Source organism: Dendrobates tinctorius, unplaced genomic scaffold (genome assembly GCF_039654945.1).
Source record: "Dendrobates tinctorius isolate UK_male_01 unplaced genomic scaffold, ASM3965494v1 ptg000182l, whole genome shotgun sequence".
NCBI lineage: Eukaryota > Metazoa > Chordata > Amphibia > Anura > Dendrobatidae > Dendrobates > Dendrobates tinctorius.
Genome location: NW_027361849.1, coordinates 2,135,102 through 2,161,252, shown reverse-complemented (window position 1 = coordinate 2,161,252; position 26,151 = coordinate 2,135,102). Strand labels below are relative to the sequence as shown.

General features: G+C 51.4%; 1 protein-coding gene across 2 annotated transcripts in view; it reads right to left on the bottom strand.

The window, feature by feature from the left end:
* Positions 1–26,151, bottom strand: part of LOC141054984 (protein mono-ADP-ribosyltransferase PARP14-like) — a 58,917-nt gene that overhangs the window by 10,077 nt on the left and 22,689 nt on the right. The window contains exons 3-14 of one of the 2 annotated variants that reach the window (XM_073551909.1): positions 24,206–24,239; positions 23,523–23,732; positions 21,431–21,667; positions 18,523–20,780; positions 14,879–15,115; positions 13,358–13,579; positions 12,908–13,019; positions 11,735–11,884; positions 10,350–10,412; positions 9,048–9,227; positions 5,843–6,094; positions 4,956–5,564 (exon numbers count right to left, since the gene is read on the bottom strand). In XM_073551909.1, the coding sequence (XP_073408010.1) occupies positions 4,956–5,564; positions 5,843–6,094; positions 9,048–9,227; positions 10,350–10,412; positions 11,735–11,884; positions 12,908–13,019; positions 13,358–13,579; positions 14,879–15,115; positions 18,523–20,780; positions 21,431–21,667; positions 23,523–23,732; positions 24,206–24,239 (4,564 nt within the window). The remainder of the gene's footprint in view (positions 1–4,955; positions 5,565–5,842; positions 6,095–9,047; positions 9,228–10,349; positions 10,413–11,734; positions 11,885–12,907; positions 13,020–13,357; positions 13,580–14,878; positions 15,116–18,522; positions 20,781–21,430; positions 21,668–23,522; positions 23,733–24,205; positions 24,240–26,151) is intronic. The other variant, XM_073551910.1, reaches the window with a different exon arrangement.

Sequence of the window (26,151 nt, the reverse complement as noted above, 5' to 3'; positions counted from 1 at the left end):
TGCCCATATACCCATCATACATATCCACCATCCCATAGTCCCATGCCCATATATCCATCACACATCCTCCATCCCATAGTCCAGTGCCCATATACCCATCATACATATCCACCATCCCATAGTCCCATGCCCATATATCCATCACACATCCTCCATCCCATAGTCCTGTGCCCATATACCCATCATACATATCCTACATCCCATAGTCCCGTGCCCATATACCCATCATACATATCCGCCATCCCATAGTCCCATGCCCATATACCCATCACACATCCTCCATCCCATAGTCCCGTGCCCATATACCCATCACACATCCTTGATCCCATAGTCCCATGCCCATATACCCATCATACATATCCTCCATACCATTTTCATATACCCATCACACATCCTCCATCCCATAGTCCCGTGCCCATATACCCATCACACATCCTTGATCCCATAGTCCCATGCCCATATACCCATCATACATCCTCCATCCCATAGTCCCATGCCCATATACCCATCACACATCCTCCACCCCATAGTCCCGTGCCCATATACCCATTATACATATCCTCCATCCCATAGTCCCATGCCCATATACCCATCACACATCCTCCATCCCATAGTCCCATGCCCATATACCCATCACACATCCTTGATCCCATAGTCCCATGCCCATATACCCATCATACATCCTCCATCCCATAGTCCCATGCCCATATACCCATCACACATCCTCCATCCCATAGTCCCATGCCCATATACCCATCACACATCCTCCATCCCATAGTCCCATGCCCATATACCCATCACACATCCTCCATCCCATAGTCCCATGCCCATATACCCATCATACATCCTCCATCCCATAGTCCCATGCCCATATACCCATCATACATCCTCCATCCCATAGTCCCATGCCCATATACCCATCACACATCCTCCATCCCATAGTCCCATATACCCATCACACATCCTCCATCCCACAGTCCCATGCCCATATACCCATTATACATATCCTCCATCCCATAGTCCCATGCCCATATACCCATCACACATCCTCCATCCCATAGTCCCGTGCCCATATACCCATCACACATCCTCCATCCCATAGTCCCATGCCCATATACCCATCATACATCCTCCATCCCATAGTCCCATGCCCATATACGCTTCACACATCCTCCATTCCATAGTCAACCATTATGACATCATAATGAGCGGCGGGGCTTGCAACCTATGATGACATCAGCGTCGCCATGGCAACCATTGTGACATCATAATGAGGGGCGGGGCTTCATATGCACACACTGTTTCCCCAGTATGCAAATAGGGGCATTATGACATCATAATGAGGGGCGGGGCTTGACGCGCACACACTTTTTCCCCAGTATGTAGATAGGGGCAAAATTATTTGGTGAATTGGAACGCGCGCGGTTAAAATTTCGCCTCACAACATAGCCTAGGACGCTCTCGGGGTCCAGACGTGCGACTGTGCCAAATTTTGTGGCTGTAGCTGCGACGGTGCGGATGCCTATCCCGGACATACACACACACTTTGAGCTTTATATATTAGATACAGAGCGTGTGACTACAGAGAGGAACTGTGGATATATAGTATATACAGAGCGTGTGACTACAGAGAGGAGCTGTGGGTATATAGTATATACAGAGCGTGTGACTACAGAGGGGAGCTGTGGATATACAGTATATACAGAGCGTGTGACTACAGAGAGGAACTGTGGATATATAGTATATACAGAGCGTGAGACTACAGAGAGGAGCTGTGGGTATATAGTATATACAGAGCATGACTACAGAGAGGAGCTGTGGGTATATAGTATATACAGAGCGTGTGACTACAGAGAGGAGCTGTGGGTATATAGTATACACAGAGCGTGTGACTACAGAGAGGAACTGTGGATATACAGTATATACAGAGCGTGTGACTACAGAGAGGAGCTGTGGGTATATAGTATATACAGAGCATGACTACAGAGAGGAGCTGTGGGTATATAGTATATACAGAGCGTGTGACAACAGAGGGGAGCTGTGGATATATAGTAAATACAGAGCGTGTGACTACAGAGGGGAGCTGTGGATATATAGTATATACAGAGCGTGTGACTACAGAGGGGAGCTGTGGGTATATAGTATATACAGAGCGTGTGACTACAGAGGGGAGCTGTGGATATATAGTAAATACAGAGCGTGTGACTACAGAGGGGAGCTGTGGGTATATAGTATATACAGAGCGTGTGACTACAGAGGGGAGCTGTGGATATATAGTAAATACAGAGCGTGTGACTACAGAGAGGAGCTGTGGGTATATAGTATATACAGAGCGTGTGACTACAGAGGTGAGCTCTGGATATATAGTAAATACAGAGCGTGTGACTACAGAGAGGAGCTGTGGATATATAGTATATACAGAGCGTGTGACTACAGAGGGGAGCTGTGGATATATAGTAAATACAGAGCGTGTGACTACAGAGGGGAGCTGTGGATATATAGTAAATACAGAGCGTGTGACTACAGAGGGGAGCTGTGGATATATAGTAAATACAGAGCGTGTGACTACAGAGGGGAGCTGTGGGTATATAGTATATACAGAGCGTGTGACTACAGAGGTGAGCTCTGGATATATAGTAAATACAGAGCGTGTGACTACAGAGGGGAGCTGTGGATATATAGTAAATACAGAGCGTGTGACTACAGAGAGGAGCTGTGGGTATATAGTATATACAGAGCGTGTGACTACAGAGAGGAGCTGTGGATATATAGTATATACAGAGCGTGTGACTACAGAGGGGAGCTGTGGGTATATAGTATATACAGAGCGTGTGACTCCAGATTGGAGCTGTGGATATATAGTAAATACAGAGCGTGTGACTACAGAGAGGAGCTGTGGATATATAGTATATACAGAGCGTGTGACTACAGAGAGGAACTGTGGATATATAGTATATACAGAGCGTGTGACTACAGAGAGGAGCTGTGGATATATAGTATATACAGAGCGTGTGACTACAGAGGGGAGCTGTGGATATATATATACACTGTGTTCCAAATTATTATGCAAAAAATATTTCCTCCTATTTTCTGTAAATTACCTCTATGAATTGTCGTCATTGTTATTTTCCCGTCATCTAATATTCTAGTATAATTGCAATGTTTTTGAACAATCTGCCTATGAAAACAGTATATTTTTAAAAAGAAAACACTCACAATGCATGTTCCACATTATTATGCTCAGCAGAGTTTTCAACCTTTTTATTTTTTATTTTGAAGAAAACAATGGTGAGTTGTGAAGTGATAATCATTATCAGCTTATTACAAAATGATATCAAAGTTTTCAAGTCAAAACTTTCTTCTGGGTGATGTTACATTTGCACATAGGACCCTTGTTGGAAAGAAGCTTCTGAACTCTCTCGTCCATTGGATTTGTCAGTTTTTGGACGGTTTGTGCTTCAGTTGTTTTGCCTGTGGACAGAATCCCCTCCCAGAGCTGTTGCTTAGATGTGAGCTGCCTCCCGCCATCATAGACGCTCCTTGTGATGATGCTCCAGAGGTTCTCAATGGGGTTGAGGTCAGGGGAAGATGGTGGCCACACCATAAGTTTGTCCTCTTTATGCCCATAGCAGCCAGAGATGCAGATGTGTTATTTGCAGCATGAGACGGTGCATTATCAGGCATGACAATGATCTTGCTGTGGAAAGCACGGTTCTTCCTCTTGAACCATGGCAGGAAGTGCTGTTCTAGAAACTCCACATAGATTATGGAGTTCATCTTTACCCCTTCCGGGATCCTAAAGGGGCCGACAATCTCTCTCCCCATGATTCCAGCCCAAAACATTACTCCACCTCCTCCTTGTTGGCGCCTTAGCCGTGTTTTCATGGGGTGTCCATCAACCAGCCATCCTGCACTCCATCCATCTGGACCATCGAGCGTTGCACGGCCCTCATCAGTCTTCATGTCTCGTTTGGCCACTGGCGCCGTCTCTGCTTGTGTGCAGTGGATAGAGGTGGTGGACAGGACGGCTTACGCACAGCTGCAAACCTCTGAAGGACCCTGCATCTTGTTGTTCGGGGGGCGTTGGAGGCACCAGCAGCTTCAAAAACTTGTCTGCTGCTATGACAAGGCATTTTTGCAGCTGCTCTTTTAACCTGACGCAATTGCCTGTTGGAAAGAGTCCTCAATGTTTCCTTATCAGCACGCACACGTGTGTGCCAGGAATCAGCGACAGACTTCTTGATTGTGCGATGATCACGATGAAGTGTCTTGGCAATGTTGATTGTAGTCATGCCTTGACCTAAATACTCCACAATTTGTGGCTTCTCAGCAGCCGACACATCCTTTTTCTTTCCCATTTTGGCAAAAAATGTCGGCTGCTTAATAATGTGGAACAGCCTTCTTCAGTAGTCTTGCCTTTATTTGGACACACCGGCCAAACTAATGTGTACAGGTCTCTGCAATTGCTTTCTGTGATATAAAGAGCCCGGACACACATCACCAGCAATGAGTGTAAATGACAAAAAAACTCTAACCTTATCACTCCGAAACTCTTTGTGCATAATAATTTGGAACACAGTTTATATACAGAGTGTGTGACTACAGAGAGGAGCTGTGTATATCAGTATACATAGAGCGTGTGATTACCGCGCTTGGCTACGCGCTCAGTGATTACCGCGCTTGGCTACGCGCTCAGTGATTACCGCGCTTGGCTACGCGCTCAGTGATTACCGCGCTTGGCTACGCGCTCAGTGATTACCGCGCTTGGCTACGCGCTCAGTGATTACCGCGCTTGGCTACGCGCTCAGTGATTACCGCGCTTGGCTACGCGCTCAGTGATTACCGCGCTTGGCTACGCGCTCAGTGATTACCGCGCTTGGCTACGCGCTCAGTGATTACCGCGCTTGGCTATGTGCTCAGTGATTCCTGCGCTTGGCTACGCGCTCAGTGATTACCGTGCTTGGCTACGCGCTCTATCTTCATCTCTGTGCCTTTGGGGTGCATCATGCTCTTCAGCTCCATCACTACGGTGTAGGTCACCCCCTTCAAGTCGATCTTCACACTTTGAGTTTTTGAGTTTAGGGCCTTCTCCAGCTCCAGATTTGTCATTTGGTCGAATGCACAAGTGTTTTGTCCGTCGTGATACCTCCATTCCACCAGGTTGCTGCAGAGCTCGGCCTCCCGCTCTTTGGTCTTCTTCTCCCGCACCTTATTGATCATGTGTTGGATCTTGTTGGTCATTTCCAGGACGTCTCGGGTCAGACCGCTTATTTTAACCTTGGATCCAGGAGATTGGAAAGAGACAAAGACTCCGAGCCTCCTTTGGTCCTGGCACAAGGTGTGGTGGTCCTGCTCATCAAACTCCAGGATCCAATCATCGCTGATCAGGTTCTGGTCCTGCTCCTTCAGGATGAGGTTCTGGAGCCAGGACCGGGTGTCGCTCACGGCTTTCTTGGTCTCTGCGCACAGGTGTAATATCGCCGGCTCAATGTTCTCACATAACTCGAACACTCTTGGTTCCTTCTCCTCCTCGTCACGTCTTGATGTGAAGAAACTGAGGAGAGCTGCGTCACAGAAAAGTTATAATGTCAGCGTCTAATATCACCACATGAAAAACTGCAGAATTTATAAGATCTCTGCTTGCTCTGTGCTAGGAAAATGCCAAAGGGGCTTCTAACCCTTCATTCCTCAAATAGGAGGGAAGTCAGAACCTCATCAATAATATGGACCTGTCCCATTAATGTGCCAGAACACCAGGAAAACTCCCACTAAACCTTGTCATGTAGGCGGAGAGCAAGCACTGCTTTTCACGCACCATGATGAAGGGTTTTCTACTTCTTACCCCGGCCCTTTAACCTGCTATGGTGCTGAGTGGAGGACTCACTGCTGGTGAACCTGGAGAACATGGACGTGGCCTTGGGCAGGTCGCCTCCCTCCTTCTTCTTCATGCTCGTGTAGAAGTCGTTCAGCATGTGCTGCTGGAATATCACCACCTTCACTGTCTGGAGACTCGGGGCCGAGCTGCACTTGGCAAATTCTGTGACCACTTCTAGGATGATATCGGCCACCAAAGCTGCAGACACGTTGCCCAAACCTGAGGCACAAAAAGAAAAATGAGCGCAATCAATGGGGCCGACGTATTGTTAGAGGATAGAAGAAAGTGCGGGAACAATGACTGATGAATCTTATGACCTGATCGGTCCAGTGGCTTCATCATAGAAATAACTGCAGGAAGAGCAGGGACCGGACTACAGAGATCAGGGGAAGGGGCTCCAGACCCCGTCAGATTGTAACATCGAAAAGAATGATTGCCTGGAGAAGAACAAGAGGCGCTGCCATGATCTCGTGTCTGCCAGCAGTAAAGCCCGAGAACACTCATGTGCGGGGGCTTCTCATCCATGGAGGGGGTCACTCACAATGTGCGGGGGCTTCTCATCCATGGAGGGGGTCACTCACAATGTGCGGGGGCTTCTCATCCATGGAGGGGGTCACTCACTATGTGCGGGGGCTTCTCATCCATGGAGGGGGATCACTCACTATGTGCGGGGGCTTCTCATCCATGGAGGGGATCACTCACAATGTGCGGGGGCTTCTCATCCATGGAGGGGGTCACTCACAATGTGCAGGGGCTTCTCCTCCATGGAGGGGATCACTCACAATGTGCGGGGGCTTCTCATCCATGGAGGGGATCACTCACAATGTGCGGGGGCTTCTCATCCATGGAGGGGATCACTCACAATGTGCGGGGGCTTCTCCTCCATGGAGGGGGTCACTCACAATGTGCGGGGGCTTCTCCTCCATGGAGGGGGTCACTCACAATGTGTGGGGGCTTCTCCTCCATGGAGGGGGTCACTCACAATGTGCGGGGGCTTCTCATCCATGGAGGGGATCACTCACAATGTGCGGGGGCTTCTCATCCATGGAGGGAATCACTCACAATGTGCGGGGGCTTCTCATCCATGGAGGGGATCACTCACAATGTGCGGGGGCTTCTCGTCCATGGAGGGGGTCACTCACAATGTGCGGGGGCTTCTCATCCATGGAGGGGGTCACTCACAATGTGCGGGGGCTTCTCATCCATGGAGGGGATCACTCACAATGTGCGGGGGCTTCTCATCCATGGAGGGGGATCACTCACAATGTGCGGGGGCTTCTCATCCATGGAAGGGATCACTCACAATGTGCGGGGGCTTCTCGTCCATGGAGGGGGTCACTCACAATGTGCGGGGGCTTCTCATCCATGGAGGGGATCACTCACAATGTGCGGGGGCTTCTCATCCATGGAGGGGGTCACTCACAATGTGCGGGGGCTTCTCATCCATGGAGGGGGATCACTCACAATGTGCGGGGGCTTCTCATCCATGGAGGGGATCACTCACAATGTGCGGGGGCTTCTCATCCATGGAGGGGCTCATCACAATGTGCGGGGCTTCTCATCCATGGAGGGGCTCATCACAATGTGTGGGGGCTTCTCATTCATCCATGGAGGGGATCACTCACAATGTGTGGGGGCTTCTCATCCATGGAGGGGGATCACTCACAATGTGCGGGGGCTTCTCATCCATGGAGGGGGATCACTCACAATGTGCGGGGGCTTCTCATCCATGGAGGGGCTCATCACAATGTGCGGGGCTTCTCATCCATGGAGGGGCTCATCACAATGTGTGGGGGCTTCTCATTCATCCATGGAGGGGATCACTCACAATGTGTGGGGGCTTCTCATCCATGGAGGGGGATCACTCACAATGTGCGGGGGCTTCTCATCCATGGAGGGGCTCATCACAATGTGCGGGGCTTCTCATCCATGGAGGGGCTCATCACAATGTGTGGGGGCTTCTCATTCATCCATGGAGGGGATCACTCACAATGTGTGGGGGCTTCTCATCCATGGAGGGGGATCACTCACAATGTGCGGGGGCTTCTCATCCATGGAGGGGCTCATCACAATGTGCGGGGCTTCTCATCCATGGAGGGGGTCACTCACAATGTGTGGGGGCTTCTCATCCATGGAGGGGGTCACTCACAATGTGTGGGGGCTTCTCATCCATGGAGGGGGATCACTCACAATGTGCGGGTGCTTCTCATCCATGGAGGGGGATCACTCACAATGTGCGGGGGCTTCTCATCCATGGAGGGGGATCACTCACAATGTGTGGGGGCTTCTCATCCATGGAGGGGCTCATCACAATGTGCGGGGCTTCTCATCCATGGAGGGGCTCATCACAATGTGTGGGGGCTTCTCATTCATCCATGGAGGGGATCACTCACAATGTGTGGGGGCTTCTCATCCATGGAGGGGGATCACTCACAATGTGTGGGGGCTTCTCATCCATGGAGGGGGATCACTCACAATGTGCGGGGGCTTCTCATCCATGGAGGGGCTCATCACAATGTGCGGGGCTTCTCATCCATGGAGGGGCTCATCACAATGTGTGGGGGCTTCTCATTCATCCATGGAGGGGATCACTCACAATGTGTGGGGGCTTCTCATTCATCCATGGAGGGGATCACTCACAATGTGCGGGGGCTTCTCATCCCGGGAATCTGTCATGCAATAGAGCACTTTCCTCCTGCAGGGTAAGATGTCGCTGCCTTGTGATGATGGACTGACATATCCTCCCTTCTGCCGCTCACTCCAGTCATTGGGGCGGTGCAGGGAGCGGACAGGTCACCAGTCAGTACACCGGGACCACGGTGGTAATTACCCCGGCACTTTGACACCCGTGATTACCGCCGTGATCTCGGTGTGGCAGCCGGTGACCGTACCCACGCCGCCCCGTTGCCTGCAGGGAGGATAAACACATTTTCTAGCTGCTTCGTTACGTGAGACATTGGACTGTTTCCTGGAGACAGTGAAGGGTCCGGTGATCGTTTCTTGCCTCGGGTGACATAACGTTTCCCTGCAGGGCGTCCGTCTTTAGGAATGTGATGGGCGACAGTGATAAATGCCGTGCTTGGCCCTCACACGTTATTTGTTATTTAGCTAAATCTCCCCCAAGAGGACAACAATCACAGCAATAAGAAGACGGACATGATGGAGGTCAGACCTGTCCCTATGGCCGGGAACGCCACTGATGAGGCCCCCAGGTTCCCGCATTCCCGGAGAGACTCCGACACAAAGCCTCGGAGTCCTTCCGCTGAATTTCTGCCGATGACATGAAGGATCTGTCTACAGAGGAGATCTCCGCCCCGAGTGGTGATGTGGTTGCTCTTCTTGTTCTGGGATCCTGCGGATACAATCATTTCTGATGAGAGATGTGATGTAACAACCACGGATCATCCTCGGCTCAGAGCAATGACAGCGACATGGAAATCTCACATCAGAGCCAGGAGTAAAAGCTTTCCTGACAAATTGTGTAATTTGTTACCAGCAGTGACTGAAACCAAAATCATCAACTATGATGGATGGATCCCAGATCCCGCCCCTGGGGATCTCACCGGCCACCGAGAAGCAGTCAGGGCACCGCTGCTATCACATGGAGGTTTGTGTGACCCTCCGAGGATACTGTATGTCTCCCCAGACCATCACAGACTACCACCGGGCCGGGCACATCGCGGGGTCTTCAGACTCTTACTTGTGTCAAGTGTGAACCTTCTCCCATCCACGAGGAGCTCGTGGCAGTAGTGGTGGACATGACAACTCTGGGGCCTATGGTGAATGCTAATCTAGCTGCACGGTGCTGGGCTGTGAGCACTGGATCCATTATAGGACGTCAGGCCCTTGCGTCTCCATCATGGAGTCTGATTCTGGCAGTTTGGGCACCAGTAGCTGCTCGAGGTCATTTTATAGGGCTGTGGCCATGCTCATCCTGTTCCTCCTCCCAGAAGGAGCAGAGACCGGTCCTGCTGCTGTGATGATGCCTGTCCTTTGGCCTCATCCGACTAACAGACCCACTTGGCTCCTCTCGTCTATGGCCACCCCCGGCTCTCTGTGTGTTAAGGCCCCACTTGGCTCCTCTCGTCTATGGCCACCCCCGGCTCTCTGTGTGTTAAGGCCCCACTTGGCTCCTCTCGTCTATGGCCACCCCCGGCTCTCTGTGTGTTAAGGCCCCACTTGGCTCTTCTCGTCTATGGCCACCCCCGGCTCTGTGTATTAAGGCCCCACTTGGCTCTTCGCGTCTATGGCCACCCCCGGCTAAGGCCCCGCTTGGGACTTGGCCGACATTACGGAGCTGCGATTACACCACGGATCTGACACCACCCCCCTCAGTATCCTAATCATTGTGTACGTTCTTCAGCTTCCGGCAGACAGATCTCTGCTTGCTGGTATTGAATGAGATCTGCTTCATTCTGAAACTGCAGAAAATGGCGCTGCAATAAGTGATCTGAAGACAAGAATGGCGTCTTACCAAGCAGAGCACATTCATCCTGCACACCGGGCCCTGCTGCCTCCAGGATACACTTAGAGACACCTATAAAAAAGAGGATAATGTCTGTAAAGCGCTGCGGAATAAGAAGCCGAAGCCGCTACATAGATAAAACACACAGACCGTTTATGAGCACGGCGTACTCCAGAAAGTCCTGTGATCAGACACCGTCCATTCCCCACTCACTATCATGTGGCTCCAATCGGCCCCCGCTCACTGTGACACGTTCCTCGCCCCAGTGTGCTGCATTCCCCATCCCGCCCCCGCTAATTGTGACGCATTCCCCGTCCCTCACCTGCTCAGTGTGATGCGTTTCCCCATCCTGCCCCCCGCTCACTGTGACACGTTCCCCGCCCCAATCAGTGTGCTGCGCTGCCCATCCCGCCCCCGCTAAGTGTGACGCATTCCCCGTCCCTCCCCTGCTCAGTGTGATGCGTTCCCCGTCCCTCCCCTGCTCAGTGTGATGCGTTTCCCCATCCTGCCCCCCGCTCACTGTGACACGTTCCCCGCCCCAATCAGTGTGCTGCGCTGCCCATCCCGCCCCCGCTAAGTGTGACGCATTCCCCGTCCCTCCCCTGCTCAGTGTGATGCGTTCCCCGTCCCTCCCCTGCTCAGTGTGATGCGTTCCCCGTCCCTCCCCTGCTCAGTGTGATGCGTTCCCCGTCCCTCCCCTGCTCAGTGTGATGCGTTCTCCGTCCCTTCCCTGCTCAGTGTGATGCGTTCCCCGTCCCAGTGTGATGCGTTCCCCATCCCGCCCCCGCTAAGTGTGATGCGTTCCCTGTCCCTCCCCTGCTCAGTGTGATGCGTTCCCCATCCCGCCCTCGCTCAGTGTGATGCGTTCCCCATCCCGCCCTCGCTCAGTGTGGCGCATTCCCCGTCCCTCCCATGCTCAGTGTGATGCGTTTCCCCGTCCCGCCCCTGCTCAGTGTGATGCGTTCCCCGTCCCTTCCCCCCCGCTCAGTGTGATGCGTTTCCCCGTCCCTCCCCCGCTCAGTGTGATGCGTTCTCCGTCCCTCCCCCGCTCAGTGTGATGCGTTCTCCGTCCCTCCCCCGCTCAGTGTGATGCGTTCCCCGTCCCTTCCCCCCCAGTCAGTGTGATGCGTTTCCCCATCCCTCCCCCGCTCAGTGTGATGCGTTCTCCCTCCCTCCCCCCGCTCAGTGTGATGCGTTTCCCCATCCCTCCCCCGCTCAGTGTGATGCGTTCTCCGTCCCTCCCCCGCTCAGTGTGATGCGTTCCCCGTCCCTTCCCCCCCGCTCAGTGTGATGCATTTTCCCAGCCCCTGCTTGCGTTTGGTTGCTTATTCTGGTTTGGGCTGAGGTTACCCCATGTTCCCCCGGCACTTGTACTGGAGTCGGGCGTTAAATACCTGATCTGAGGTTGAAGGTATTATCTGTGGAGTTGACAATGATGTCCGTGTCCTCCTTGGTGATATCTCCCGTCTTCACCTGATAAGTGATGGATCCAACTTTCATCTCATGAACTCCCAGAGTCGGTGTCTTCACTGCGCCATAGAAAACTGCAGAGAATGGAGGGCACAACATAAGATGGAGGAGGCAGCAGATTTATACAAGACCTGCAAGACGCCCACTGGGAAATGCTAGACCATAACGGTGCCCTCCACGTTCCATCATCCCCCCACACAGCGACACCGATATCGGCAGATGACGACCTCGATGAGCCGCACGGGGCCCGTGGTGCATAGACCTCAATGAGCCGCACGGGGCCCGTGGTGCATAGACCTCGATGAGCCGCACGTGACCCGTGGTGCATAGACCTCGATGAGCCGCACGGGGCCCGTGGTGCATAGACCTCGATGAGCCGCACGGGGCCCGTGGTGCATAGACCTCGATGAGCCGCACGGGGCCCGTGGTGCATAGACCTCGATGAGCCGCACGGGACCCGTGGTGCATAGACCTCGATGAGCCGCACGGGGCCCGTGGTGCATAGACCTCGATGAGCCGCACGGGGCCCGTGGTGCATAGACCTCGATGAGCCGCACGGGGCCCGTGGTGCATAGACCTCGATGAGCCGCACGGGGCCCGTGGTGCATAGACCTCGATGAGCCGCACGGGGCCCGTGGTGCATAGACCTCGATGAGCCGCACGGGGCCCGTGGTGCATAGACCTCGATGAGCCGCACGGGGCCCGTGGTGCATAGACCTCGATGAGCCGCACGGGGCCCGTGGTGCATAGACCTCGATGAGCCGCACGGGGCCCGTGGTGCATAGACCTCGATGAGCCGCACGGGGCCCGTGGTGCATAGACCTCGATGAGCCGCACGGGGCCCGTGGTGCATAGACCTCGATGAGCCGCACGGGGCCCGTGGTGCATAGACCTCAATGAGCCGCACGGGGCCCATGGTGCATAGACCTCGATGAGCCGCACGGGGCCCGTGGTGCATAGACCTCGATGAGCCGCACGGGGCCCGTGGTGCATAGACCTAGATGAGCCGCACGGGGCCCATGGTGCATAGACCTAGATGAGCTGCACAGGGCCCCATACGAACATAGACCCCCCGGATGCAGCCTGGAGCCTCTCACCTGGGTCGGAGCTTGCTGGGGGCTTCTGCTTGGCTTCGGCGTCCGGCCTGGGCACCGGGCCGCTCTTTGTCGGAGAGTTGATCTTTCTTGCACTCAGTTCTTTGTTAAATTCCTGCATGTAATAATGAGATCTGCTCATATAACGGGAGCGTGACACAACGTACAGAAGAGATGTGATTGACTGCAGTGGTCAGGTGACTTCAACAGTGTGTCAGTCATTTGTTTTTTTCAGATAACACGTTACACCTGACCGCTGCAGCCAATCGCTTACCACGGTGGCCCTGCGGCTGGTGTAGCGGTGACTTCTCCTGTTCCCGAGCGGCCTGCTCCGGGTCCAGGCGAGTGCCGGTAAATGATCATCACTTAGTTCTTTATTTTTGACATCTCCATTTTTGCCAGAACAACCCTTGATTTTACATTTTACAATAAAATTTGTCCTGACACTTTTACCTTAATGGTTTCCTGGTCGTTTGGATGCAGCATGAAGGTCACTTGCTGGAGGGACAGAGTTTTGGACGCGGAGCTGAAGGTGAGAACTTCATCAAACAGGAAAGTCGCCACGCTGCTTTTAGGAAATCCCAGAATTCCCGTCCCAATGGCTGGAAACGTGATGGACCTCAGCCGTCGCTGCTCCGCCGTGTCCAGACAGCTCCGGATGGCCTTCCTGAAAATCTTAAGATGGAGACAATGAATAATAAGGTTATTATTATACTGAGAGCAGGAGAAGACTTCCCTCCATTGAGATTTACTACATGTTATCGGCGCCTGGTGAGCGGAGGCCAAGTGTGAGCACGGCGGGGGCTCGGTGAGGAGACAGCGCAGCACGGCGGGGGCTCGGTGAGGAGACAGCGCAGCACGGCGGGGGCTCGGTGAGGAGACAGCGCAGCACGGCGGGGGCTCGGTGAGGAGACAGCGCAGCACGGCGGGGGCTCGGTGAGGAGACAGCGGTGCACGGCGGGGGCTCGGTGAGGAGACAGCGGAGCACGGCGGGGGCTCGGTGAGGAGACAGCGGAGCACGGCGGGGGCTCGGTGAGGAGACAGCGGAGCACGGCGGGGGCTCGGTGAGGAGACAGCGGAGCACGGCGGGGGCTCGGTGAGGAGACAGCGGAGCACGGCGGGGGCTCGGTGAGGAGACAGCGGAGCACGGCGGGGGCTCGGTGAGGAGACAGCGGAGCACGGCGGGGGCTCGGTGAGGAGACAGCGGAGCACGGCGGGGGCTCGGTGAGGAGACAGCGGAGCACGGCGGGGGCTCGGTGAGGAGACAGCGGAGCACGGCGGGGGCTCGGTGAGGAGACAGCGGAGCACGGCGGGGGCTCGGTGAGGAGACAGCGGAGCACGGCGGGGGCTCGGTGAGGATACAGCGGGGGCTCGGTGAGGATACAGTGGAGCATGGCGGGGGATCGGTGATGGTACAGTGGAGCACGGCTGGGGTTCGGTGAGGATACAGTGGGGGCTCGGTGAGGATACAACAGAGCATGGCGGGGGCTCGGTGAAGATACAGCGGGGGCTCGGTGAGGATACGGCGGGGGCTCGGTGAGGATACAGTGGAGCATGGCGGGGGATCGGTGATGGTACAGCGGAGCCTCGGTGAGGATCCTGGATTACCCATGAGGACTGGGGTCAGACTCCTCAGGACCACGACCAGCAGCCGGTGTCTGGTGACGCATCACGTCTGCAGCAGGTTATAACAGCCGGAGTGGCTTTGCTGAGCACTAAGCTGGTCATGAAGGGGGAATAATCCGGAGGCTGCGGAGTTGGGGGCATTATGTGGGGAATCTGGAGAAACCTCCGGTTATTGGTTCTTCGGATATTTCCATTGTTCTCAGGTCATTGATTTATTGCAAACAGCAGAAAGACGGGAAATTCTACGAGTGATCAGAATTTACAATGGGGAGTGGTTGTACTGAATACGGGGAGGGGGTGACAGTGACTGCACGCTCCGTCCGTACATATTACTTCCAGACCTTTTACCTTTTCGGCTGAACCTTTCCCTTGATCCCATTTTGGAAGGACGACATGAATGACGATGGTACAGGACAGACTGCAGCCCGGAGTCACAAACGTGGCGCCATCGTCCACCTTGGATCCAGCGGCTTCTGTCGTTAGGAACACTTGTAGTTGTGCTCCTGCCTTTTCGGACAGCGCTCGGGACGCTCCTCCGCTGTCCAGATGAAGGTCTTTCCCCACACTGTTCACAATCACATCTGTCTGATCACACGGAGACACAGACCACAAGCGTCATTACAGGGGGCTCAACCAGAGCGCAGACACAAGGAGTTAACATCACGGCTCCATGCAGCACAGACATGGACTGGTAATGCTCCTCTCCTCCTCCGGGGGAGCTGCAGGAGAACGGAGCAGTGATTGCCAGGTATTCCTCTGATTGCTGCAGGTTGCTGGGGGTCTCAGGGCTGGAGCGCAGATTTCTTTTCTTACTACTGTTACATGTGTGAAATATTTGATGGTACGGAGAGATCACGTGCGCCAGGTCCGAGGGGCCAGACCGCGATTGTTTTATTCCTGCTGCTGCATCTGCTTCTTTGGTTGGTGTTTACTAAGTGGGTGTGTCTCACAGCACTCTGAGGGCGGGGTCATTACACTGCTCTGGATTTGTACCCCGTAAGCCACACCCCCTTGGCAAAGATCATGAAAATTAGCTACATAAAACAAAAGTCTCCCGTCCCTGAACTTAATGTGCAGTGATCAATTTCATTCATGTAAGCGACTAATGGAGCAGCCGCAGCGGTGCTCAGCCATAACTCCATTAGTGGCGGCTTGGGGTCTATACGGAGACACGGATGTGGGTGGCCCGTTACACGCGTCACTTTCCCGGGTGTCCACGCCACACACACCATACTACACCCAGAAATAATACTTAGAAGACAGAAAGGCAGTGGACATGTACATCACTCCCGGGTGGAAGATTAAAGAAACAGGGAGCACTGCTTAACAAATATGTGTATATAGAAAAAAAAAGACCTCGATAAAATCACGTAAAAAAGACAAAACACATCACTATAAGTGCCATGGAACAACAGTACGTCAAAATACAATACCACACAGAAAAGGTATAATATATATATATATATATATATATATATATATGGGGGAAACCAGTCCCTAGAAACTAGCAGTGTATGTAAACCGTCTCCTGATGCATCAGTATACTGCCGACCTGGGCGTCCCCCGAGGGCTGTGAGGAGAGGAACCTCGTACAAAGCGTCAGAAGCCTATGTGCTATGGGAAAGAAAATGTATGTTTGGAAAGATGTCCCTAAAGCAACGGGAGGTCTCCCTACAGTGCAGACAAAAGTAACCTGCAATAGAGATACCGCCAGTAGAGAAATGAAGGCTCAAATAGCCAGCAAGTCCCCAGAGCAATGTCAGAGCATCAGGGACGTCAGGACAAAAGGAGCAACGATCCCGGGACAAAAGTGATGTGGGGAGCCCCACGCGTATCGCCAATAGCCACAGCTTCGTCAGGGGGAGCTGAGGCTAGCAGCGATACGCGTGGGGCTCCCCACATCACTTTTGTCCCGGGACCGTTGCTTTAGGGACATCTTTCCAAACATACATTTTCTTTCCCATAGCACATAGGCTTCTGACGCTTTATACAGGGTTCCTCTCCTCACAGCCCGCTGAGGACGCCCAGGTCGGCAGTATACTCATGCATTAGGAGACTGTTTACATACACTGCTAGTTTCTAGGGACTGTTTTGGCCACAACTGTACATGTGGGAAAAGTATTGACACCCCTGCAATTCTGTCAGATAATACTCAGTTTCTTCCTGAAAATGATTGCAAACACAAATTCTTTATTATCTTCATTTAATTTGTCTTAAATGAAAAAAAACACAAAAAGAATTGTCCTAAAGCCAAATTGGATATAATTCCACACCAAACATAAAAAAGAGGGTGGACAAAAGTATTGGCACTGTGCGAAAAATCATGTGATGCTTCTCTAATTTGTGTAAGTAACAGCACCTGTAACTTACCTGTGGCACCTAACAGGTGTTGGCAATAACTAAATCACACTTGCAGCCAGTTGACATGGATTAAAGTTGACTCCACCTCTGTCCTGTGTCCTTGTGTGTACCACATTGAGCATGGAGAAAAGAAAGAAGACCAAAGAACTGTCTGAGGACTTGAGAAACCAAATTGTGAGGAAGCATGAGCAATCTCAAGGCTACAAGTCCATCTCCAAAGACCTGAATGTTCCTGTGTCTACCGTGCGCAGTGTCATCAAGAAGTGTAAAGCCCATGGCACTGTGGCTAACCTCCCTAGATGTGGACGGAAAAGAAAAATTGACGAGATTTCAACGCAAGATTGTGCGGATGTTGGATAAAGAACCTCCACTAACATCCAAACAAGTTCAAGCTGCCCTGCAGTCCGAGGGTACAACAGTGTCAACCCGTACTATCCGTCAGCGTCTGAATGAAAAGGGACTGTATGGTAGGAGACCCAGGAAGACCCCACTTCTTACCCCGAGACATAAAAAAGCCAGGCTGGAGTTTGCCAAAACTTACCTGAAAAAGCCTAAAACGTTTTGGAAGAATGTTCTCTGGTCAGATGAGACAAAAGTAGAGCTTTTTGGGCAAAGGCATCAACATAGAGTTTACAGGAGAAAAAAAGAGGCATTCAAAGAAAAGAACACAGTCCCTACAGTCAAACATGGCGGAGGTTCCCTGATGTTTTGGGGTTGCTTTGCTGCCTCTGGCACTGGACTGCTTGACCATGTGCATGGCATTATGAAGTCAGAAGACTACCAACAAATTTTGCAGCATAATGTAGGGCCCAGTGTGAGAAAGCTGGGTCTCCCTCAGAGGTCATGGGTCTTCCAGCAGGACAATGACCCAAAACACACTTCAAAAAGCACTAGAAAATGGTTTGAGAGAAAGCACTGGAGACTTCTAAGGTGGCCAGCAATGAGTCCAGACCTGAATCCCATAGAACACCTGTGGAAAGATCTAAAAATGGCAGTTTGGAGAAGGCACCCTTCTAATATCAGGGACCTGGAGCAGTTTGCCAAAGAAGAATGGTCTAAAATTCCAGCAGAGCATTGTAAGAAACTCATTGATGGTTACCGGAAGCGGTTGGTCGCAGTTATTTTGGCTAAAGGTTGTGCAACCAAGTATTAGGCTGAGGGTGCCAATACTTTTGTCTGGCCCATTTTTGGAGTTTTCTGTGAAATGATGAATGTTTTGCTTTTTGCTTCATTCTCTTTTGTGTTTTTTTCATTTAAGACAAATTAAATGAAGATAATAATACCAAAGAATTTGTGTTTGCAATCATTTTCAGGAAGAAACTGAGTATTACCTGACAGAATTGCAGGGGTGTCAATACTTTTGGCCACAACTGTATATACCTTTTTTTTTTATGTGGTATTGTATTTTGACATACTGTTGTTCCATGGCACTTATAGTGATGTGTTTTGTCTTTTTTAAATGATTTTATCGAGGTCTTTTTGTCTACTAATAAAATTTCAATATATCTATACACATATTTGTATGTATATATGTCTACTTTTGGGTGTGCGACTTTATATGCATGGATCTTTTCCTCTTTTTCATTGCATGTACATAACTCCCGGGACATGAGGGAATGAGCAGAACTTACTTTGACATCTTGGAGAAGTCCTTCTTCCACGGTGATGGTGATGCTTAGGTTGCCCATCATCTGGCCTGCCGTGGCCCCGTGCTCTCGCCTCTGTGGTCCTGACTCCTCGGCGCTCTTCACAGAGTATCTTGGCGAGCTCCGATCTCCGAACAGTCTTTTCAGAGACTCGGTGAAGGCTGAGATGGTTTCATCTTTAGTGTCCACCAGATCAATGTTGGTAATGGAGCTGCCTTCACCTTCCACAAACTCTTTGATGGCATCTACAATACTTTGTGCAGATACATCAATAGGAAAACCGAAGATGCCGGAGCTGACCGCCGGAATGGCAATGGACTTATGGCCGTGCTTGGCAGCCAGCAACAGGCTCTTCCTAATCGCCTCCTGTAGACGATCCTGACATCTTTGTGGAGAGGTAGAATTCCATCTTGGCCCCACCGCGTGTATGACCTGCTTACACGGTAGGTTCCCTGCTTCCGTGATCACCGCATCTCCAGGGAACAGACTTCCCTGCTGACGGACAATACGGTCAGAGGCCTCTTGCAGTTTCGGTCCTGCCGCAGTCAGTAACGCCATTGCCAAACCTCCAATGTGTTTCAGATCTTCATTGGCCGCATTAACGACGACATCTGCGATGTGCTGGCACAAGTCTCCCCTGTGCACCGAGAGGGTCGGCCCCTGGGGCAGCTGCACCTGGTACACAGCCGCATTGGGCGCACTCTCATTAGGTAGATCATCCTCTTCCTCGTCTTTCTGTAAGTAGATGACACATTTGTGCTTATTCTTTGCCGTTGTTACATACAGCTCCTCATGAGACAAAAAAAACTTCTTGGCTCCCGGCTTATCAATGTGCAAGGTGTCGTGATGCACAGAGGACAGGAGATTCTGTACAACAGAAGACGCTTCCTCCACATAACTCTTGGTTCCCGACAAGTTTATGTTCCTATGTTTAATTGCAACCGTGACAGTACTCTGCTTGAGACTATCCAACACGTACTTCTTCTCCTCCATGATGAACTTCATGACTGCCATTGACTTTGCCCGGAAATTCAACTGCATTGGAGTATTGTTCTCCACAAATTCATGGATTGCTTTGTAACCAGTGTGTACATTGGTGGACATCCCTGCGAGCACCACATCGTTCTCCGCTCCGAGGGGGAACTCCTGGATCAGGACTGTGCACGTCTCAGAATTGAAGGACTCATGAAGATGTGACTGAAGACTTCTCCACTCCGGACATTCAAGGATCTTCTTGGCCGTAACTGGAATTCGCTGACATATCAGTTCTCGGTTAATTTGCTCCTCTGCGTCCATCATGTCTTTTTTGGAGTGTCCGGTCAGTTGGATCAAGTTTTCTTCCATTTCAATGAGTGCATTTATTTTGTGACGTGCAAAGAGGAGACAAGAAACCTCATCGTTGTCAGCGAACATCAAGAACTGGTGGACGTACGGGTCCAGATGGATGTATTTGGATTTCAGCTGCTGTCTGGCGCCCATTATCTCACATTTGGCTTGGAGAACTTCATCTCGCAGTCCAGTGAGCCTGACGTTGTGTGTAGATGGGTCGTACTCCATCTTTAGCTCTGGGACATCGGCCAGTATCTTGCTCTCTAGACCACTGCTACATATGATATGGTAGAGAGCAGCAGACATGGGTTCTGTCATGGTCATCACTTTACTCCTCCTCTCCACCTTTCTGTTGGTTTCCTCCACCAGTTTCCGGAAGGTCTGCTCGATCTTAATGACGTCCTTCATTGCGCCTGCCAGGAAGATCTTCTCGACTTCAGGGTTGGGTTTGATCAATACCCCATCATAGGCAGCAGTGGAGATCTGATCCTTGAGGTCCTCCCACGCCGATGGGTTAATTTTACAGTCTATGACTTTATATCTTGAGATGAAAAGTGAGAATTTGGCAGAGACCTCCTCTGTCCATGTGCGGACCACCTTCGCCATAGTTCTCAGATGTGATGATAGAGAGTCAGGAAAGCACAATGAGATTTCAGGGTTTGAGCAGGTTGGATCTGGCCATTTGATCTCACACATTTTTTCAGACATGATCTTTTCCATGTTTTGCTTCAATCCTGCTTTGTTCAGTATAAATGCTAGTAGGTAAGGACTAATTTGTATGTGGACCGGCTCTGGTCGTATGACGTGTGGTCTCTGCCTTCCATATAGCGCTATGTCTAAGGTGGGGTAGTATCGGTACACAGAGATCGCCTTTTTGCCAAAGATATGCTCCTTTCCCACCACGACCTTCACAACTGTAACAAAGGAAGACATAACATGGGCATTAGACAGACAGGACGTCCGGGCCTGCCACAGATGTCCACCAAGGCTGTGCCTAAACATTACGCTTTATTATAGAGCGCTGTACACACTGAGCTGACCCGCGGGAATATCCTTTGACCTGTTGACTAAGCAGCGGGAGCCTACACATCGTCTACATGACATCCGCCAGGAGCATGCGGGCTGCACGTCTGGAGAGGTCCGCACAGGGGGATATGGGTGCAAAACAAAGGGCTGATCTGGCAGAACCAAAATGAAATCCAAAGCAGAGAAGAGTAAATAATGGGTCGAGGTGTGGGGGAAGGGGACTCACGCACAGGACTGCTGATATGGTTGGGTGACAGCTGTGGATGGCATGGATGGGGCAGCAGAGCTGCGTCCATGGTTCGTGTAGAGGTAGTAGGTAGCGTGAGATCTTCGGTGGGTTTCAGACATCAGTGACATGAATGTTGATATCTCTGGATCTAATGGCAGTGGTACCGTGGCGGTCTGTAGAGCACGACTGTACACTATGGACTGGGGACATAGGGAAATGCAGCTCCGACCCTGTTGGCGGTATGACCCCGGTGTGAATGGAGACGACTAACCCTCTCCTACATGACACATCAGCGGACCCATCACTTACCTCTGGCATCACAGAAGGTGACGACCGCGGCCTCCTCCTCGGGGATCATCGTTGCCTTATCGACTGGCCCTCCACCGACCTTTGAGCTCTCAAAGTACATGATGAGGTGGTCCTCTTCTGTTTTCGGGGGTAACCCTTCAGCCCGGATGCTTCTGGTCTCCTCTAGAGGCTTCACTGTCAGTTTATGCTGATTTACTCTGTGGTTTCTGCAGAATTTTTGGATGAAACTGAAGATGTCTGGAGAAAATAAAAGGAAAAGAACTGTAAGAGGAAAGTGGTGAATATGCTGAAAACTCTTAAAAGAGAAACTGTTGTGTTAAACGTGAAGTGAACAATCACCAATCTGAGCGAATGTAAGAAACTCTGCAATGTATCTCAGAGAGATCGGCCTCCATCTCCATGAATCAGACGCCTTCTCCCCTCCCCCTCCTGCGTCCACTGTGAGAATACAGCTCCGATCCGGACTGAGACTGCAGGTATGATATTACCTGCTCTGTTATCCTCTGCGGAGGAGTAGAGAAGGAAGAGACAGGGAATCATCCTGCAGAGCTCAGTAACAAGAGCTTTACCCACATCAGAGCCGCACTCAGATCAGAACCGCTCAGCTCTGCTGTACAATGTCCTAGTCTGTGGGCTGAGAAGTGAGAGAATCGTAGGAGCCCCTGTCTGCAGCCGATACGGAAAGAGGAGGAGGAGCTAGAGGCAGATATAGACAGAGGGGAGGAGGTAGAGGCAGATACAGACAGAAGGGAGGAGATAGAGGCAGATACAGGAGGAGGAGTTAAAGGCAGATACAGACAGAGGGGAGGAGCTAGAGGCAGATACAGGAGCAGCTAAAGGTAGATACAGACAGAGGGGAGGCGCTAGAGGCAGATACAGAGGGGAGGAGCTAGAGGCAGAAACAGATAGAGAGGAAGAGCTTGAGACAGATACAGAGGGGAGGAGCTAGAAGCAGATACAGATAGAGGGGGAGGAAGTAGAGGCAGATATAGAGGGGGAGGAGCTAGAGGCAGTTACAAAGAGAGGAGTTAAGGCAAGTACACTGAGTGGAGCTAGAGGCAGATACAGACTGAGGAGGGAGTTAGAAGCAGATGCAGAAGGAGGAGCTAGAGGCAGAGGAGGCGGAGTTATAGGCACAGGCTTTCTGCTGTAAGTTCTTCTGAAACAGCACTTACAGTTCTCCATAGACTTTTATCAGCACTAACTGCCATCTATCTCAATAGCTGGAAAGGCTGTAGTCACTGAAGACACATTTTAGTCATGAACTGAAAATTTTGAAAAATCAGTCCTGGCAGAGAAAGAAGCAGATTCCTCTTACATTATAAAGTCTCGTATTTTCACATGTTCTGATTTATGAAAAAAAGTAAACTGACCCTTTAAGGATTATTATTTGTCAGTGCTCCCTCCTCCAGAGGGCAAGGGCTCCGGCAGACTTCTGTGACACGATACGCCCAGGATTATTCATGGCTATACCCTTGGCTGTCTGGCGATTAACAGAATCATTGTGAGAGCGGAGGAGGAGACACCTTTAGTGCATTGTGCGGACTGTCACGAAAGTGTCTCGTGGGGGTCAACAGGGTATCACTGCTTCGCAGATGCCTAGCACTTGTGACCCCCACTAGTGAGAGTCTAGGTAGTACAAGTAGCCAAGATGAAGACCGATGCCCCCGCCAGAGGGGGGACTATGCGGGGACTAAGCCAACCCTGCGGCTATCCTCCCAGATAAAGGCAGCCTGCAGACTAGAGACATCCATACAGAAGACGGGGACTACCTCCACTGCCACTATCTGATGAATCCGCGACAGTCTTGGAAAGAAGATGACGAATCTTCAGGGATCTCACGTTTCCTACCTGGAATCACGAGGACTATCAGGAGGAGAAGCATTAGGGTACTTTGTACAAGGGTGGGATGAGGGGGCATACGTCCTGGGACCCTCCATAAATAAGCACCGAGGATGAACGTTACATGGCCCCGAGACATTGACCCCATGGATTAATTACAAGTGCTGGACGGGGCCCAGGACTCCCGCTGACCTGGACTCGCTCCGCGTTATACATGGGCACATCTTACAAAGCATCATTTGAATGTTACCGATGTCACAGGTGAAGGTGATGACGGCTGAGTGGATCTCAGGGATTCTCTCCAGGTAAAAGTCAGAGTCGTCATTCCTGTCACTAATATTCTCTACGAGGATGGTCAGCATCTCCGAGGAGCACGAGTCCGGGACGTTCTCGATCAGAACCACATTGGAGAGGAGTTGCTCTCTTGAACTGCTCGGGTCATTTCGTGAGACTTTGGCAACTGTGGAAAAACACATAATAGATGAGTACACCAGCGACATGTGACCGAGCTGTATCCCGTGTACCCCTCATATCAGCCCGGGCCTGCAAGTGGGGTCCAAACTATCCACCAAGAGCCATCACACTGTGCGTTACTGGAGGGAAGAAGGAAAGTCTTGCGAGAGACCAACCCAAGAAGGAGATAATGAACCAACCCAGAACTCCATATCCAAATCAGCCCAGGACTCCCGCGTCTACACCAGCCCAGGACCCCCCCATTTACATCAGCCTGGGAACCCCCCAATCTACATCAGCCCAAGACCCTCCAGCTACATCAAACCAGGACCCCACATCTACATCAGCCTGGGGTCCTACAGCTACATCACCCCGGCACCCACCCATCTACATCAGCCCGGCACCCCCCCATCTAATTCAGCCCGTGACTCCATATTCACAGCAGCCTCGAACCCCCTATCTCCAATCAGTGTTCATTACCTGGACTGTGTGTCGCTTCGTCTTCTCCCGATTTCTGTAAGAAGAGGTCAGAGTGACGATCAGAGCTGATGGTTAATTTCTTCCCTTTCGTTTTTTTCAGCTACAGTAAAGGGTTAATTATTGTGCAGCCAATCGGTTTCCCTGACTATGAGGATTTTTTTGTCCTTTCCTGTAGTGTCCACTGAGGGCCCCGATGGGGATGGACTGTAAGGTGTCTGGCCTGAAGGTGCTTCAGGGTGTACCCAATGAAATCGAGATGAAGCATTAATGCCAATAACACATGAGGGCTGAGCGCCGGAGGCAGGCGAGGGCTGGACGTCGGAGGCAGGCGAGGGCTGGACGCCGGAGGCAGGCGAGGGCTGGACGCCGGAGGCAGGCGAGGGCTGGACGCCGGAGGCAGGCGAGGGCTGGACGCCGGAGGCAGGCGAGGGCTGGACGCCGGAGGCAGGCGAGGGCTGGACGCCGGAGGCAGGCGAGGGCTGGACGCCGGAGGCAGGCGAGGGATGGACGCCGGATATACGGGAGGGCTGAGCGACGGAGGCAGGAGAGGTCTGAGAGTCGGAGGCACGCAAGGGCTGAGCACCGGAGGCAGGTGAGGGCAGGACGCTGGAGGTAGGCAAGGGCTGAGCACTGGAGGCAGGCGAGGGCAGGACACCGGAGGCAGGACGCCGGAAGCTGAATCCCTGCACAGCTTCACTGCTCGAGGTTTTCATCCCATAAGTCTGAACTGATATTTTGATGCGGCTTCACACAACTACATTACCGCCAGTCAGACAGCCGCGGTTCCCACGCTGTCAAAAGCTTATCTCCGGTCACTGGCGCTGGCTGATGGGACTACTGCTCCCATCAACCTACAATATCCAAGAGAAAAAGGAAGCAAAGCAGCTATAAATGTAAGATGTATACTTTTATTAAATACAACCAATAGTAAAATACATAAACAAGGGGGAAGTGACAAAGAGACCCCACACCCAGGTCAGCAGACAGCTCGAAATCCATCGTACATATAATTACCCGATCAGTCACCTGATCGGCGGTGAGACGGCTTTTATGCTATTTTTGATCCAAACCAGTATTACTAGAACCCTGTTACAGTTATGGCCAAAAGTATTGACACCCCTGCAATTTTGTCAGATAATACTCAGTTTCTTCCTGAAAATGATTGCAAACACAAATTCTTTGGTATTATTATCTTCATTTAATTTGTCTTAAATGAAAAAACACAAAAGAGAATGAAGCAAAAAGCAAAACATTGATCATTTCACACAAAACTCCAAAAATGGGCCAGACAAAAGTATTGGCACCCTCAGCCTAATACTTGGTTGCACAACCTTTAGCCAAAATAACTGCGACCAACCGCTTCCGGTAACCATCAATGAGTTTCTTACAATGATCTGCTGGAATTTTAGACCATTCTTCTTTGGCAAACTGCTCCAGGTCCCTGATATTTGAAGGGTGCCTTCTCCAAACTGCCATTTTTAGATCTCTCCACAGGTGTTCTATGGGATTCAGGTCTGGACTCATTGCTGGCCACCTTAGAAGTCTCCAGTGCTTTCTCTCAAACCATTTTCTAGTGCTTTTTGAAGTGTGTTTTGGGTCATTGTCCTGCTGGAAGACCCATGACCTCTGAGGGATACCCAGCTTTCTCACACTGGGCCCTACATTATGCTGCAAAATTTGTTGGTAGTCTTCAGACTTCATAATGCCATGCACACGGTCAAGCAGTCCAGTGCCAGAGGCAGTAAAGCAACCCCAAAACATCAGGGAACCTCCGCCATGATTGACTGTAGGGACTGTGTTCTTTTCTTTGAATGTCTCTTTTTTTCTCCTGTAAACTCTATGTTGATGCCTTTGCCCAAAAAGCTCTACTTTTGTCTCATTTGACCAGAGAACATTCTTCCAAAACATTTTAGGCTTTTTCAGGTAAGTTTTGGCAAACTCCAGCC